General features: G+C 34.4%; 2 protein-coding genes across 2 annotated transcripts in view; one reads left to right on the top strand and one right to left on the bottom strand.

Annotated features, from left to right (window-relative positions):
- The window catches only part of LOC132560063 (midnolin-A-like), a 29,200-nt gene extending 21,848 nt beyond the window's left edge, over positions 1-7,352 (top strand). The window contains exons 2-7 of the mRNA XM_060224717.1: positions 247-334; positions 521-577; positions 853-1,110; positions 1,247-1,427; positions 1,670-1,837; positions 2,196-7,352. Coding sequence (XP_060080700.1) covers positions 247-334; positions 521-577; positions 853-1,110; positions 1,247-1,427; positions 1,670-1,837; positions 2,196-2,506 — 1,063 coding nt within the window. The 3' untranslated portion in view covers positions 2,507-7,352. The remainder of the gene's footprint in view (positions 1-246; positions 335-520; positions 578-852; positions 1,111-1,246; positions 1,428-1,669; positions 1,838-2,195) is intronic.
- Positions 7,274-17,136, bottom strand: LOC132560062 (target of EGR1 protein 1-like). Its single transcript, XM_060224716.1, has 7 exons — positions 17,018-17,136; positions 15,058-15,198; positions 14,366-14,406; positions 13,006-13,333; positions 12,403-12,665; positions 11,994-12,180; positions 7,274-8,426 (listed from the first exon to the last, which is right to left on the bottom strand). The coding sequence occupies exons 2-7, from the start codon at positions 15,169-15,171 to the stop codon at positions 7,869-7,871; spliced, it is 1,491 nt and encodes a 496-aa protein (XP_060080699.1). The 5' UTR covers positions 15,172-15,198; positions 17,018-17,136; the 3' UTR covers positions 7,274-7,868.
- Between the last annotated feature and the right edge of the window lie 61 nt (positions 17,137-17,197).

Raw genomic sequence — 17,197 nt, 5'->3', positions numbered from 1 at the left:
TTCAGACAAGAAACTATTGCCTCATCATAAGTGGAAATAAATGCCCCACCCTGAATTCAATGATCAAGAAGAATTACAAACTACATATGCAATCCCCAATTTTTCATTCTTAGAAAATGTATATTGGGCCTTTAGTTTAAAGCAGACTAAATATTGGTAACAACATTTTGGGACAGAGAACACCAGTTGAATGTTTCTTATTTTCAAAATATTTCTGATAATGGTGTTATTGTTTGTGTTTTGTAGACTGTTGAAGTTTGGGACGTTGAAGGACAACAGAATTACAGACTGTAGTCAGGTGACATTGCTGCCTACACTAGAAAGTGGATTCTCTGTAAGTTTACATAGTATATTTTTCTACTTTGTTCAAAGATTTCTGGTTAAGTTAAGATTAATGACATTTTTTTATACTTTGTTCTAAGATTTAAGCTTACATTTACAAAATAAAAAACATGAAACGTTTTCATATCTTTATGCTTAGTGTAAGGGAGACAATCCACTTTATTAATTGTTCTTTCAGTACCCACGTGAAGATTCAAGTGTTGTGCAGGCCTTGGAAAGTCTATCAGATTCTCAGGTATGTTATGATTTATGTGTTGAATATTTATCTGCATTGATTATAGCCAACTACCAAACCATGAACACTAACACAGGTCAGGTAAACAGTATTCAGTTGTTCAAATTTGATTTACTCTTATTATATTTAAATAAAAAAATAATTTATATTTCTTTTAGATTTTTAAATAATTGTTATATCAAACTGATCAATCCATTTCAGTGATGAAAAAAAAAGAAAAAAATAGAAATGCTTTAAATGTGATCAGTGAGTGATGCAATATTCCTAACTTACAGGTGAATGATTTCCTATCTGGTCGTGCCCCACTGGTGCTTGCGATGCGGGTTGGTGATCACATGATGTTTATACAGCTGCAGTTGTCAACCTCACAGTGTAGTGGCCGTCGGGCTCGCCCTGCCCCTGTTATGGTTCCCTCCCCTGGGCAGATCTCTGACCACCAAGAGATCCCCTCGCCAACTGCTCCTCATGGCAGTCACACCCTGTCTCAGAACATCAGTCAGTTCTCAAACTTCCCAGCTTCCTCTCCACAACAGGTGTGTATTACTTAAGTAAATTGAGACTCTAATAACCATCTTATTTGCAATGATAATTAGAGAAATGAAAACTTCAAATTCTGTATACATATATGTTTTGGTCACTGATCTTGAACTAATTATCACTTGTTTTCAGCATACCACAAAACCTGGAGCTTCTGAAGTTTTGTCATCAAGAACTAGCCCTGTGGGACCGTTCTTTTCTTCGTCCCCTCAACCCAGCACTACTTCACCTCTCTCTCCAGCCCCAGCTCCAGGGGCTGTCATTGAGAGCATGCATCATCTTGGAGGTGGAGTCTATTCTGGAAAATTTTCAGGTAAGTGATCCACCATATTGTTTTGCACAGTGTGATACTGCATATGAAGTATATATATACTGCAAGTGAAAGTTAGCTTTTTATGCCTAAATTTTATGTTATATCGTTGTAATTCATCTGCAAGTCAAATAAAAAATAGAATCTGAGGTGAAGGATCATTTTCATTATGTAATGCAAATCCATCCATGACATTAATGTGAATTATTTTCTTCACTCATTCGACAAATGTTATGGTTTTGTAGGTACATTGGACCCGACCCTGCAGGATCAGGGTGGACGTCCTCGTAGAGACATCAGTACCATCATTCATATCCTCAATGACCTACTTGGAGCTACTCCACAGTATCGCCAGGGACTAACAGCCCAACACCCTCAAACCTCTTCATCTCGTCTCCATACCCACTGTAAAGGTGAGTTAAGGGACCAGTGATGTCTTTGCACTTGACTAAGAATATTTTTAAAAAAGTCAAATTTCGAAATAATGCCTTCTTCCATTTACCTTCTCCTCCTTTCATAACAAGTTAAAATTTCAAAATGTGATAGAAGAAACATGATATGTTCTTTAATAAAATAATTAAAAACATGTATTATAATGCTTTAGAAAAATGAAACAGTGATGAACTTTGACTTAAAGATTTCATTCTTCTTGAATTTGAAACAATATTAGAAAATATGAAATAAAGATGAATAGCAACAGTAACATTAAAAATCATGTGATGACCATGAAACTTGTTCACATTTCATCGTATTAAATGTTTTATTATACAGGAAGTCATAGACAAGATCTACGCAGCAATGAGAAACCTGATGACTCCAAGTTGAGGCAGAAAGTTCAACAACTCAAGAGAATGATGGAAGAACGCAAATTCCGTCGCAGAGAACGACGTGATATACGAGCTCCATACCATTGGCACAATCGCAATTTCAACTGTGGTCAAGGTCATGTATGTATCCATGACAACAACAAAATTCAAAGTCAAGGTCATAATGACCAAGAAGTCACAGAAGATGGCGTCTCTGTCAGCTCTGGTTACCAAGGTAATGGAAGCAGCATTGAGCAAGATTCATTAGCCGTATGAAGAGGATCAAAGCATTTGGTCTACGGTCAGTTTTCCCCATAAAACTGACATACTTGTTTGTCAGTTTGGTTGAGTGCCATGTTCTGTTGGTGCTTGGTAACTTTTTTACACCAATTTGTGCCATAGAAGTCTAGTTGAAGCCGTTTTGAGGAGACAGACGCTTATGATCATGTTGGAGATTGTCAACAGAGTGGAGCTCTACCGAGACTTGGAAGCTCCACATCAGCATCAGGCAAATCCCTAGCTGGCCCTGCACCAATGGGGTATAGGGATACTCCAGGTCATGAAGCAAAGCAGGCTTGGTGGGTTTTATTGTTTGTTACCTCCAAAAGTTTGCCTCATAAAGGCAACATGGAGTAGATTTATTTGTATGGGTTCGAGTCGCTACCTCTTTAGGAAGTGACACACTTGACACTGCAGCATAATGCCAGTATATAGGCAGATAGGCTAGGAGCACTCTCATATTAGCAACATATATACAGATTTTTATCAGAATCTTACAAATCCACATATTTTCTATTCAGCAAATAACACATTTTCGAGGTACCCAGTACATGTTATTTCATTTCAGAACATCTTTGTGCTACCCAAATTTATCAAATTTATTGAAAAATGAGTTCTGATGCAGCATTATCTTAATTGAACCAAATTAAAGCATATGAAAGTGTGCAATAGAATTTCTTAGGTATTTTTTTTTAAAAACTGGTACAAGTTTAACATATCAACAACATCAGAAATCCCAAACTTGTATAATATGCATTCTGAATATGGAATTAATAGTCAATCAGAAAAGAAAATGATAGCTATTTAAATTATCTTGAACCTTTTTCAAATAACAGCAGATTGGATCAATGACATTTCTGGATGGATTTACTGTCAAAAGTTTGAAAGTTGCAATGGTCATCGAAAGTATGTTCAGAGAATTATGTGTATTTTTTTGCATGTCTCAGCACACTGCAGTGTGATATGTACGAACAGAAGGAAAGTCAAGTTGTTGGTGGTATGTTACAATACCATTTAGCCTATACCAGCTCCTAGTGGGTTTGGTGGCTTAAATATAGCTGTATCTTATAGCAAATAGTTCATACATTAATGAAATTGTAAATATGTTTTATTGTCATTTTTCATTACACTTTAATCATTAAATGCTTAGACCCTTCCATATGTATATTCATAAATGTTATTATTATACTTGATATGCAAAGTCTGATAAGATTTGAAATCAATGCCCAGTTATCTCCCCTTTCCCATTAACTACTTCATTTCTTTGGTGTTCAGTACAGAAACATTCATACAAACAGAAAATATTGACCCCTGTGTATTTTTATCAATCATTTATGTTTCGCCATTTTCATCACCTGTGAACTTCCACAAATGGTATGTGGAAGAGATGCATTTTGTATAAAGGCTTTTGTCTTTTATCTTAAATGATTATGGGTATAAATTTTATTCTTCCTCTCTCAAAAACAATCAACTGTATGTTACATAGTATATTTGGCAATAATATAGTTATATTGATGTGATAAAGGACTCTAGCTGGAGTCTGGGTATGTGTGGTAAACGTGGTAGAAACTATGTAGAGATTCACATACTTAGAAGTCACTGTAGATACCTCCTGCCCTTTTTTCCGTTAACCATTGCATTAGAATACTTAATTCCTAACCAACTTGTATTCATACCCATTTTATGCACAAATTCATGTTGAATTTATAAAAACTAAGAAAAAATAATATACATGGCACCTGTGTAATCCAGATAATTGATATAAGAAATATTTTAATGGCTAATATGGCAAGAAGTTAAATATCAGGTTTTTATCTTACCTTATGTTTCTCCTTGGTTTTTTATGCACAACTACATGTATTGTGACAGATTTTTTGTATGCTATATGTATGGCAGAACATATTCATATCAATTTTATTTTGCAGAAATCTCTACTTAAAATGACACTTATGTAATAGGTATCATGGTGTATAAGATTCCATGTTATTATAATGAAAGTTTTAAAATCTATTTATAATGAACAAGTTTTCATATTCATATTTTATGTTATATTCAAACAATTTTGTTCCATGTGATTGAAGTCAGCACAAAACATTTTCATCATTTAAATCATCATGTTGTATTATTGTATACATTGTACAATGTAAGAAATTTCCGAATGGAATATGTGAAGTTCAAAGTGTTGAATAGAAATTAAATTCAAAATGATTTAATATTTTTGAGAGAATAAACTATATTTATGTTTGAAAAGTAAATTTTAAATGAAGAGACTGAATTACCTCAAGACAAGGCAGAGATTGAAAGCAGGGTAACGTGGATAATTTTATTAGTGAATTCATTGTTACGTTGGTTATTTCCAGATTTTCCTTTTTTTTTTTATTATAAGGCCAGTGAATGAGTGAGTTTGTCTGTGTTCCGTCACCTCTACCATGTAATCAGTATCGTTGATAATTTTATGTAAATATTTAGATATGTTTGACTTGGAATTTATTCCATTGGATTATAGTCAAGAGGAATGGAAGAAAACATACGCACACATTGTTTTATTGAGCTACCTTGCCATTTTCATATCAAACTTTTGTAAACATTTCCCCACGTGTCAAGAGATATAAATGTATATACCCGTTGTAGAGTTCTAGGTACCTCCATTGATATCTTAATCTTCAGTACTAACATTTCTGAATACTTACAATCAGTGGTAAAGCAACTTTATTAAGGATCGATAAAATTGTGTAGATATTATCTACCAATATAACTAGTCTCATGAAACGTGCTTAAATCAGCCAATAGATTTCTTAGTCATGCTCTCTTTTATTAAACGGAAAACTTAAAAATATAATATTGTTTATACAAATGTCCCAGGGTACATGAATATGACTGATTTTGGTCCAATGAAATGTCTTTAATCACTCCAAATGTTTGTATTAAAATTTGATAGGTGGTTTAAAATATGTGAATCTTTGGTTAAATACACAAATGGAAATAATGTGCAATTATTTATAAACCAATACATCAACTCAAGTGTTGACCTTGGCAACCATTTTCAGTTGGTATTTTTTCATTCTGTGAAAAAAAAAAGTTCTAGAAGTTCTATATAGGGTGATAATGGCTACACATTGTGTAACTGAAGTTTTTCCCTGTGTGTAATAATACACTGATCCCTTCTTTGTGCCAATAATTATCAGATTGTGGGTCAGTTTTACCAACAGCGATAAAAAAACCCGCATGTAGCACTACAGTTAAACGTGTGTATATAATTGATACAGCAGCACCAACAAGGGAAATAATTGATGTTATATATATTGTAGTTAATTTTGGTGATATATAATGTAGATAGTGGGAATATTTATTTATATTTTTATTTTTTCAACGAGAGAAACGTTGTTACTTACATAGAATGTTTTCATATCAACAAAATTAATCATATATATTGAACCTTTTTTTGTGTAAAATCTATGAAATTTTACTCAATTTTTGACTTTTATATCTATATGTGCTGTAAATCACCCACTGCCCCATCTTTGTTTTTTGTTGTAATTACCATGGCGACAATCCATATATCATCAATAGTTTATTTCATGTTTTTACTAGCTATTAGCTCATACTAATTTCCCCCTTTCCTTTTAAGATTTCTTATATCATACACCACTTATGTTCATCTATTATTTCATCTAATAACAGAAATATTCATTTTGTCCTATCACCAGTACTCTTCAATCTAAAAATATGCTCGACAGATTTTTTTATAAGTTTAAAAAAATGGAAACTATCATTAAAACCATCTACACTCCAGCTTCAGGAAATTCAAATAGTAGAGGGGTTGTTAAAGCAGATGGCAGTTGGCAATAATGCAGTATACCATATATCAATCCCCTCTAACCAATCCCCCAACTCCCAAAATATAAAAATACTTTCATTATCTTTATGTGACATGAAGCTCTTAGTTGTGTGGTGTTTATTCAGACAGGTAGACAGGTATGATGTCTAATTTATCTATTCAGTTATAACAACTGATATTAATTTCTTTTTCTTCAAAGAACATATTTTTGTACTTTCAAATTTGATTATGTCTTAATGTATCTTTATATTTTTTTTCAATTTATTACCGATAAGAGATAAAAATACCAATAACTTGCACCTGCTTTTACAATACTGCCAACATACATAGCTCAAGAAAGAGTGAAGAAATTTACAATACTGCCAATATTCATTGCACAAGAAAATGTAAAAATGGGCTTATATAACATATCTTGAGGTTATGTATTTTAAAATTTGTCTGATACTAAGAGTGGCTAGAAACAGGTCATTGAAACAGAATTTATGATTGGTGTAAATGGTCTTCAGTAGTACAGAGATAAAAATGGAAATCATAACAGAGGCTGAATGTTGTGTTTAATGGAAGCTAAATATAGTATATCTATCGAGTCAAAAAGACTGGAATTATCAATATTCTGGTAGTTATAAAGGCTGAAATCAGTCAAATGGCTGAAGATTTCCTCTCGGACAGTAACAGTGAAGAAGTTTAGTATAACCAACACAATGTATTATTTTCTCACTTAAATCATCATTTTACTTTGTGTAGGTGCTTAATCTGTATTGTCATGTCTTTCCCCCTAAAATCTCAGCTTGTTTCTTCCTAATGAAAATAAAATCGGTTTGTTTCTTTCTATTTCAAACAAAACCTCAGTGTGTTTCTTTTTATTGAAAATAAAACTGTCTTTGAAATTTCGTCCATGACTACAGATATAGAAAAAAATGCTGATATCTTGTTTCAGTTTAATTGTTTCAAATTGTTCACATATGACATTAAGACATCAGTTAATAAAAACATTCAAAACATAAATATGTGTTGTCTTATAATTTGAAGTCCACCAAGACCTCCTGCAATAAGCCATCTGTCCGACACAGACCCTGCTTCAAAAGAATTGGGTGGGCTTATTACTGAGTTGGGTAAAGGTGTTATATTGAAAGAGCAATAGATGGATGAATGGGCTTATTGCTGGATAAAAAAATAATTTCTTAAATTACAATTAGATATCCCAAGTACATCACACATGCAAAGTTTGTAGACTAAAAGAGTATCTGAGATACGCGAGGACAAATGGATGGCCAGAGAGATGCATGTACGTATGGACAGAGTGCAGCGGATAGTGGATTCACTGATTATTTTTCGCACTGTCTGATATATATCGAGTGGGGACTAATGACCTTTCCAAATTAACCATTTGTTGTGCATTACATTTTCTTAATCTCATAAACACCTCCAGTCCTACCACTGACCTGTATCTTTACAATCTTATTTGAATAAATTGCTAAAAAATTACCAGTAAAAAGATCATGGCCTAACGTATTCCCAAAACTAAGATAAAATATGAGAAAACTTTGAGAATTTCTCTCGATGATCTTTAGATGTTTTTGTAAAGCCACTTTTAACAACAGATAAAGCAATATCTTTTCCTGTTAAATATACAAGGTTTTTGATTTCGTTTAAGCCTACATCTGCTAACTTCAAACTGTCTTTATGTGTACCATATTCAGAGACATAGCTTGCCATGATATAGCCTGTCATGAATGCATCAAACCCTGCCCTATGTTTCCCAGAGACAACTGGCCCTTTAAGTGTTCCTATGGTAACAGAGGGAATTAATGCACCAATGTCACAGTTTTTTGTAGTGTCACTTTCACCAACTTCAGATGTCTCCTTTGCAACAATTGACATGTTAGCAATGCTAGAGTCCATTTCCTGTTCTTCATCCGGTTCTGTAAAACCTTCATTTTCTCCATCTGTTTTCTGGTTTTCTCTGCGACGTTTACGTTTACGACTTTTCTTTGACTGGGCAAGAAAATCAATATCTAGAATAAGATCAACATCATGGGATTTGACACAACTGTTGCCACGACTGCACCATCCATGGCCCTGAAAAATAAAAGATTCATATTGTATAGATGAAAAAATTAATCTGTGGAGGTCATTCATAAAGAATTTATAATATGCATGAGCAGTTACTGCCAATCACAGCTCTTTAGTGAAAGCTAATGTGCTATGGGTCCAAGAGAAACGTAATAAAATTAGCCCTTCAAATTTCTCCGATAAACGAGGTCTAGCGACCTTGATGTTCACCTAGGGTAAGCAATATTGAATATGAAGGTTATAGGGTAAGTAGCTTTCAAGTGTCAAGAAAAAGAGATTGCAACATTATTTATAAAAAGATAATAAGTAATATGTAACCCTATACTAATAATTCTAATAACCACATTATTTCCAAAGGAAAATAAATAACTTCATTCAATCTCAAAAATCCAATTTTCCTATAAATGTTGTAAATTTCACCCATTGCCCAGGGGTCCAAGGCCCCTTCCATCTAATAACCACATTATTTCCAAAGGAAAATAAATAACTTCATTCAATCTCAAAAATCCAATTTTCCTATAAATGTTGTAAATTTCACCCATTGCCCAGGGGTCCAAGGCCCCTTCCATCAGCCCTTTCCATCAGCCAGGATCAATACTTGCATACCATCAAGTTGTCATCCTTTGCTGATAATTCCAACCAAGTTTGAAATGTTTCCCAAGGAAATGAAACGAATCATGTTGAAAATGTACTTTTCCAATATAACCACCAGTAAACTTTACCCCGTCCCAGGGGAAATGTGAGACCCTGGGTTCATGAAATTCACAATTTTGCAGCTTAAGACCCTTTCATCCATGAAGATCATTTGATTATACCATATCTGGGTGTCGAGGTTTTTTTTAATTGGAGCCAATTTGACCCCTTTTTGCCCATCCCTTTGGTCTCTAGGGTTTGGGAACCATAAGGATTCACTACTTCAGTTTATCTTAGGCAAGGGAAAGTTTTATAAAATTTCCCTGAGATTGGTTCAGGGGTTTTTGAAAAGAAGTCAAAAATCTTAAAAGATGCAGACACATAATGCAGGATGCCGGACAAAAAGGCAATTGCAATAAGTCTCCATGAGACTTTGTCTCAGGCGACCTAAAAAGTCAAAACACCTAACCAATACTTTTTGGGATATGTACTTTAATAACAGCAATTTTCTATGGATCGATGGCAGTTCATAGACCAGGTAAAACGTGTTTAAAAAAGATGTAAACCTGGTAATTGTCGCTAAAAACAGAATGTGAATACCACTAGTATTCTGAAGTAACAGGCACATTTCAGGTATACCTTAAAACTTTGCTATGAAGCACAGTGGAAAATCAAGAGACATTTTGATATCAAACAATTTTCATTATCTCTCTGTTATGTATACTTTTATTATAAAATAGCTGGTAATGAAGCATTCAAAACATTGCATCACAAATAAACCTGTAGACTTTTCCCTGGATTGTTATCCAACAGCAAGAAGTCCCAGTGGGATAGTTGATTTCAGTAGTGAATTTGATGGTGGTGATAAGAACATGTTGTTGTCATGGTACTAACTTCCAGGAACAATTTGTTTACAGAGGTGACATCCCAACAATATTTGAACAAGCACAGACCTGAGGTGAACCATTTAAACCATGTAGTGTGGTGTATGACAGTTTAGGGAATCTCGTTATAGGGAGACTAAGACAACCACAGAGTGCTACTCCTCAGTGGAGGGGGCAAGTTCCTCAAGATCATACAGATACACAGTGCTCTGTAGCTGTAGGTGCTGACAGGGAAGATGTTTTGTGGGCAGTGTTTTTGGCTGACAATATCAAACTACTACAGTACAGCAGCAACAATTGTGACAACAAATTAAGTATATCTTCTGCCCGTGACAACAATGCTGAATCAAAGGACTGAAAGTTTTCATGATTACTGATGAACAGATACTGTTCACTGTTTGCTGGATTTCTCATCTTGTGAACAGCTAGAGCCTTATTGAAATAGGGTCTCCTTGATGTAGTTAGTGGCAACTTTGCTGGACAACATAAGATTCAGTGACATCATATACGAGATTTGAGAAAGAAATGGTGATTATAAGCTGTCATTGTGAGTGAAAGTCAAATATGGCTGCCTGTCAGCTATTTGATTTCTGATCAGTACCAAAAAACAGGGACTAAGGGAACCTTCATAAGAAATTTGAGAGAGATCCATTTAGTTCTTCTCAAGAAATAGAGAAAACAACAATTGTTTTAGGACAGTCAACCAACCACTGATGCAGGCAATTTGATGAAAATGAGTTAAAAATCTTTGGTACTGATTAGAATTGTCACAAGAGTGCAGTAATGCCAACCACATTTGGTTAACCCCATCAATTTGATTTTAAACTACTTCACTTTACCTGAGGTGGTCTGACTATTCACAACCACAGGTAAACTAAATTGTATAAAATTTGAGAGAGACCTGCATACACCATTCTAAGGAATAGCTAAAACAACCTTGACCTTCGAATAAAATAGTTTTTGATTGCCTTCAGGCTTCCATATTGATCTCAAATCTGTAAAACAAAAGTATTTTATACAACTAGAATCCAAGACAAGTCTGTTTATTGGGTATAAAACATTAACAAGATAAACATGCCTCTGCTTTTTCAGAAATGATATTCACAAACTCTGACCTATCCTCCAGGGGTTATGATCACTTTCACTTTCTGCAACCCTGAAACATATTCTGGGAAAACTGAAATCACTAGCCAAGTAATTTGATTGGTCTAAAGCAGGTTTCTGGAGAAAGAAAACTAACCGATCACATCCTAAAAGGCCTCCTTGAAAATCACAGAAGAGTGACATCCAACTTCAAAGCCAGTACATCACACCATTATGTAACCTCGAGATTTATTTGATGTACGCAAAGTATCAAACATTTCAGTTTTACCATGAAATGTTCCAGGGATGCAGAGAGCTCCACCAGCCAGCTGGAACTAGTTTGTATTTGTGTGTGTAAGTGTCAACAACAATTTGAAGTGAAAGCTACATCCATGAAACACATAATTTGTCAGCCATCTAGCATTCATATAAAATTGCCCAATAGCAAATCCTCATCTGAACTTATTTAATCCTAACATAAAAATCCTCAACCATTATACACTGGTGTGGGATCCAGAATGTGCTGTTTGAATATTTGTTTATTGGTGTAGGGCTTATCTACTCTGAAACTAAGTATATACTGAGAGAAAAAAGTAAGAACTTTGTGGAATTATAAAGGTTATTGAAAACCATTCCTTAAGACTTCTGTTTAAAGCTTAACTTGATTCTTCTTGTCCAAAATTGGTCTGGATAACAACTATGGGGTACTTCATAACATCAGAAACTCTCAACAAAACCATTAAAGACTCTTGTCCAAAGTTATTTTCACATGTGGATTTCCCCAAGATACATTTAACATTTGTCACAAATGTTGAAATTTTTTTATGAACAATTCTGTATTTGTACTTTACCCAAATTTATGACATCTGCTCTACCTTTAAAGCAGTAAAATCTCCAGACCATAACCAAAGATGTAATATAGTTTCCATCAGTATAGACAGATCTGGGAATTCAGTAACTAAACAATACTTACAGCATAACTGTCACAGACGGTAGCCTTTAGTTTGTCCTGTGTGTCCTTGTCAATGTTGGAGGGGATAGCTGTCCCAGGACGTTCACAATTACATTGAGTGATGTGAGAAAACCCAGCAGGATAGGTGGGAAATTCTACCCAGGCATGCTTTTTACCCAATAATGAAAACTCCTTATTGGTTCTCAAACTGTAAACAACCATTCTAATAATTAATGCACAATTCAGCGACTTCATAGTTTTGTTTAAGAATTCTTTTTGAAAATATGAATATTTGGTACTGTAATCAATTGTATAATCTCATCTTCATGAAAATACACCTTTTTTATGATAATTTTTGCTTTTCATGGAAACGAAATTTTGTAAAAAATAAAAAAATAAATAAAATTACACACAAATAAAAAATTTATACCTTTTCCTAAAAACATATTCCAAATAGGAGGCTGGCATCTTGTGCTTGAAGTCTGTTATGTACTTTGTATCAAAGATACCCGCTGGAAACATTTCTGTCAAATCAGCTAGGAAAGCTGCCATGTTAGGTGGTGTGCTGGCATACAGGTTTTCGTACAGAAACACCAAGTCCATCAGAGCATTGTGAAAGATGACAGGACATGCTGCTCCAAGAATCTCCATAAAAAGTTGACGTAGTGACATACTGTCTGCTTTAGTGTCAATCTGGAAACACAATACAAGTATAAACACTGTTCTGACAATGCATCAAATACATGGATAATCCATATAATTAACTACTCTTTCTCAATAAATTTCTCCACCCAAAATCTTCCTAGTAAACAGATGTGTCCTTGGTCATAAAGACTGTAATATGAACTGAATGATGTGAAAATCATGATCGATACAATTGAAAGTGTGTTGAATGAAAAAAATAGTTAAGTGGGATCTTATTCTTCAGATGTATTAAAAATAGATCTTGTCTGTATGTTATTTTTCCTCTAGATTAAGATGTCTGCTGTTTGAAGGGAAAAGAAAGTTCATCTATTAACAATAAGAAACTTACCTTATCATTTCCCCTACAGTAAGGTACTCCTTTTTCATACTGTCGATTGAAATCAAATCCATGTTCAACAAGAAACTTCAAAGAGCCTGGCTCCACAACATAATCTTCCTCACATAGTGTTGTGATATTGTATGTCTGCACCAAAAACCTCCATTTACACCCTCCAGACCCCTCACCCCTTGGTGGCACTCCTGAGGCCTCCTGCCCAGAGTCTGTACACATGCCATTTTTTGCCACATTAGTCAGTTTGAAACAAGAGATACCAAGAGAGAGTATCGAACGAGACTTGGCACTGTTGGCGATGCTTTTATAGCGATCCTCTATAGATCTACAACACATTGTACTATAGGTTACTTAATTCTCATCAATATATCATTCATCTATAAAGACATATGACCTGTTTGCTAGCACTTGAATAAACATTCTATTTCCTTGTGTGGTATGAAGTTGGACATGATTGATTCTCATTAATATAATTGCCTGGTGATTCTGTTGTTGTTGTTAACCTTGTTCTCATTTGGGAATGCAACATTACTTATGTGGACTGAAATGGCAAGTGTTGTTGATGAAGTAGATGTTTACTCTTCTGGAACACCTGGTCTTTTCTTTTTCTTCTTGTTCTTTTTCAAGAGTCTCTGTTTATATATTTCTTTGGTTCATATTTTACCCTACTGACTTTGAGTTGTAATCAAAATTCTGTTGACATGCTGGTATTTTCTTTTCTTTTTTTTAAAATATAACATTTAAGGCATTAATCAGGAGAAACTGCCAAATATTATTAAAGGCCATGAAAGGATTAATCTAAGCTTGTCAGAAAGCAAAGTAAGACCAGTAGGTCCATCTTAACATAATTAATCAAAATTAAAACCCCTGGTCAAATTTTTATAAACCAAATAAAGGAAAACTTTAATCCTGATTCACACTACATGTATGTATAATAAACATACATATTTGAGTGGTAAACTTACTTTAAGGGTTTTGTGCAGAAAGTGTTCCACTAAAATATAACTGCATTAATTTCATTATTTATGTAACAATTATTATGAATGTGTGAATTCATCATTGCACTAATTTGCCAAAATGTGATCATACAGCATTAAAATTTGATTGCATCAGTTAAGTTATGGAGATCAGCAAAACACTGTATAATATTTATGTTTACAGTACTATCTCCTTACTAAAATTGCTTGTAGTGTCCTCATATTAAAACATTTCTGGTTTCTAGTATGATATGTATATGGAGCAGACACTGACATCTTCTTATTAGAATTACTGAGGATAATAATGAGAATTAGAGTATATACATATCAAACATGTGATTTCTGGGTGTTAAAGTACATGTATGTGGTCTATAACTTACTTGGCAACTAAGGATTTTCGATTTCCTAATCCACTCAGCTCCTTAAAGCAGAAAAAAATCCATATTAAAGTGAATCTATTACCTTATTCTCTAATTTTGGTCACACCTGACCACACCTGACCAAAATTACGTTTATTGAATCCTAAGCATTTCAGGTCTATGCTAAAGATGAAATGTTTATCCTGCAATAATGAGAGGGGACAGATAATCTCTTACTCCTAAAGTTAGTGGGGTAGTCCTATGACCAGACAATGAATTACCATTTGTTTGTTTGTAATTGTACTGTTCACCAGTTATAAATATGATTGGGATCATTACCAGATAAATATATTTACTATAACAGAGGCAATTTCCAAAGTCAACTTGTCATGTTAATTAATGACCACTGACCATTACATTGTATCATCATATATTTGTACCAGACTCTTAATTAAGTAGATAAAGAAAGTGACTGGAGACTGGAGTATTACCATTCGGAATTGGACTCTAAAATGTACACTCACTTGGAGTGGTCTTGAAGTGCAAAAATGGATCGGAATTTCAAAAAATGTTTATTCAGGTGAAAGTCAAATTTGTTATTTTGATAGTTCTTTTGTAAAGCTTTGTAACATGACTTCAATTTATGTTCACACACATTTTCATGTAAATGAATGAAAAGTAGAACTTGAAAAAGACTGGAGTTAATTCCTTACTGTATCCATGGCAATGTATGTGGAAGTTTTTACTGACAACAACAATGATGGCCATATCTCTTTGAAATTGTCTTTGTGAACATCCACCACTGGTACTGTCTCAAACATGGCCATTTTCACATCTGACTTCCAGATTACCTTCTACAACATAAATATTTCAATCAACTAGTCAAAAGCATTAAAGCTGTTTTTGCATCAGAGAAGAAAGAAAGTACTTCTCACTCCTGTAGCATATAAGTATACCATATCAATATATTCTACAGAGAAATTTCCATCATTTGATAATGAGGAATGCAAGGTGAACTGCGCAAGGTTTTCTATTGTTGCTTTATGTCCTATTAACAGCCGGGGTCATTTAAGGACATGTCAGATTTGAGTGGTGGAGGAAACCCAATTTCCCCAAGAAAATACACTGATCTGTGGCCAGCACCTGGCAACTGTCCCATGTAGGCCTCAAATCTGAGACAAAGAGGTGGAGGGCAAGTGATAAAGACAGTGTGAGGCCTTAACCAGTTGGCCACTGTGGCCCCTTGTCTGTACAATGTTTTACAGAAAGGCTGTTACATATACTGACACTTTGAGAAATTCCTGTGGTATATTCAGAATTGTGCAACTACTATGGGAATACTAGTAAAAGACTGTCTAGCCAGCAAAATAATCTGTTCTCCTAAGAAATATTCAACTAAACTCTAGCTGATATTATTCCAGCTCTGTTCTGTAATCCAGACTATAAAAAATGTCAATGAAGTATGCATCTAAAATGTACATGTATTAGGATATAATCAGAAAAAAAATCCAAATTTGTGACATTTGACTTTTAAAATTTCAGGATGAAGTGTCCTAAAAACTGAATACTGATAATGAGATATAACAGAATTCATACAAAACTGCCAATCTTGCAGTGAGTGAGAGAGAGCATGGATGGATTTAGTAATGAGATTTAGAATTTAATGTCTTAACTGTTCTACTATGCACTGTTGTGTTTTCCAGGTGGCTTACTTGGTTGTAAAATCTGTTTAGTACATCCATTATCAGTACTTTTCTACAACATATATGTGATACATAAGCTTAGTAAACAAGCATATATTTAAATTGTAGGAAAGTGCTGTAACCTAAATGTATATTAAGTTTGATGCATCTGTCCATTAAAATGTCTGTCATCTCAAATACATGTAAAAACAAAATTAATCTTGGTCTGAAAGTAACAGTGAAACTATTTCTTTTGTTTTAAGTGTGTCATTTCAGCAATGATACACAGTACATACTGTTACATGCTGATCCTCAACAATCTGAATCTACCTATAACCAAAGGAGCTTGTCCAGATGAGTTCTTTACCCACCAACTATGACTGGTCAGAGTACACATGAAACCCCCTCTCTCCTCCTCAATCATTGGCGATTGGTAATTAACTGATCTACACAGAAAAAGAGCCAGATATGATCGTAGTGATGGTTTCTGATTTAGAGTCTACAGTAATCCAACATGTCTTCATAGTGATCCAACATGATTATGTGATCGTCTATGCCTGCTCAGTACAGTAATTAGACTTAGAGAACTGTACCGTTGAACAGGTTGAGAACATCCTTGGATTTGTGAGGATGCAGTGGAAGTCTAACACATCCCCTCATCACCTAGGATTAAAATTCCCTAAACTCTACCCATGGTGTACAGGATCTCATTCATGGCCGAGACATTTACACGATAAACTACTTTTGAAAAAAAATACACACAAAAAGTGATAAACCAAGCCATTACCCATTCTCGCCTCTGATAACAATCGGAGTTCAGAAGATTTGTATACTCTGTAATGAGAACATGTGTAAGAGTTTCAGTGCATCATCGCCAAAGATGTTCCCAACTTGTTGAATTTAGACGCTCCATGTGCGTTCTCTATCGTCTGAAGACCGTCAACATTTGTCAACTGGCTAGGGTCAACATCAATTTAATACCCATACATACCTTAGTCAGTTGAGTTAAATAGCCTTTTGGAAGTCGGTTTGTTGCACTGAAACGGTATGACAAAACCCATGTATATCTTTAGTTCAATTTTATGCGCTAATTCCGTCTTTAGTACATCAATTCGTGTTTCCTTCCTCCAAATAAAAGACTTCTGCAGGGGAGATAACTAAATGAATCAAG

Source organism: Ylistrum balloti, unplaced genomic scaffold (assembly GCF_031769215.1).
Source record: "Ylistrum balloti isolate Yb309-2 unplaced genomic scaffold, AGI_CSIRO_Ybal_v1 Utg371012, whole genome shotgun sequence".
In the NCBI taxonomy this organism is placed as follows: domain Eukaryota; kingdom Metazoa; phylum Mollusca; class Bivalvia; order Pectinida; family Pectinidae; genus Ylistrum; species Ylistrum balloti.
The sequence above is the reverse complement of the archived record's forward strand: the minus strand, read 5'-3'. Positions and strand labels throughout refer to the sequence as shown.

Bases quoted from the DNA above. Each gene is read 5' to 3' on its own strand.
- LOC132560062 (XM_060224716.1), bottom strand. From the start codon at position 15,171: ATGGCCATGTTTGAGACAGTACCAGTGGTGGATGTTCACAAAGACAAT. The intron at 12,666-13,005 runs GTAAGTTTCTTA...TTGTGTTTCCAG, and splicing joins ACTGTAGGGGAAATGATAAG to ATTGACACTAAAGCAGACAG. The intron at 8,427-11,993 runs GTAAGTATTGTT...TTTATTTTTCAG, and splicing joins CCGTCTGTGACAGTTATGCT to GGCCATGGATGGTGCAGTCG.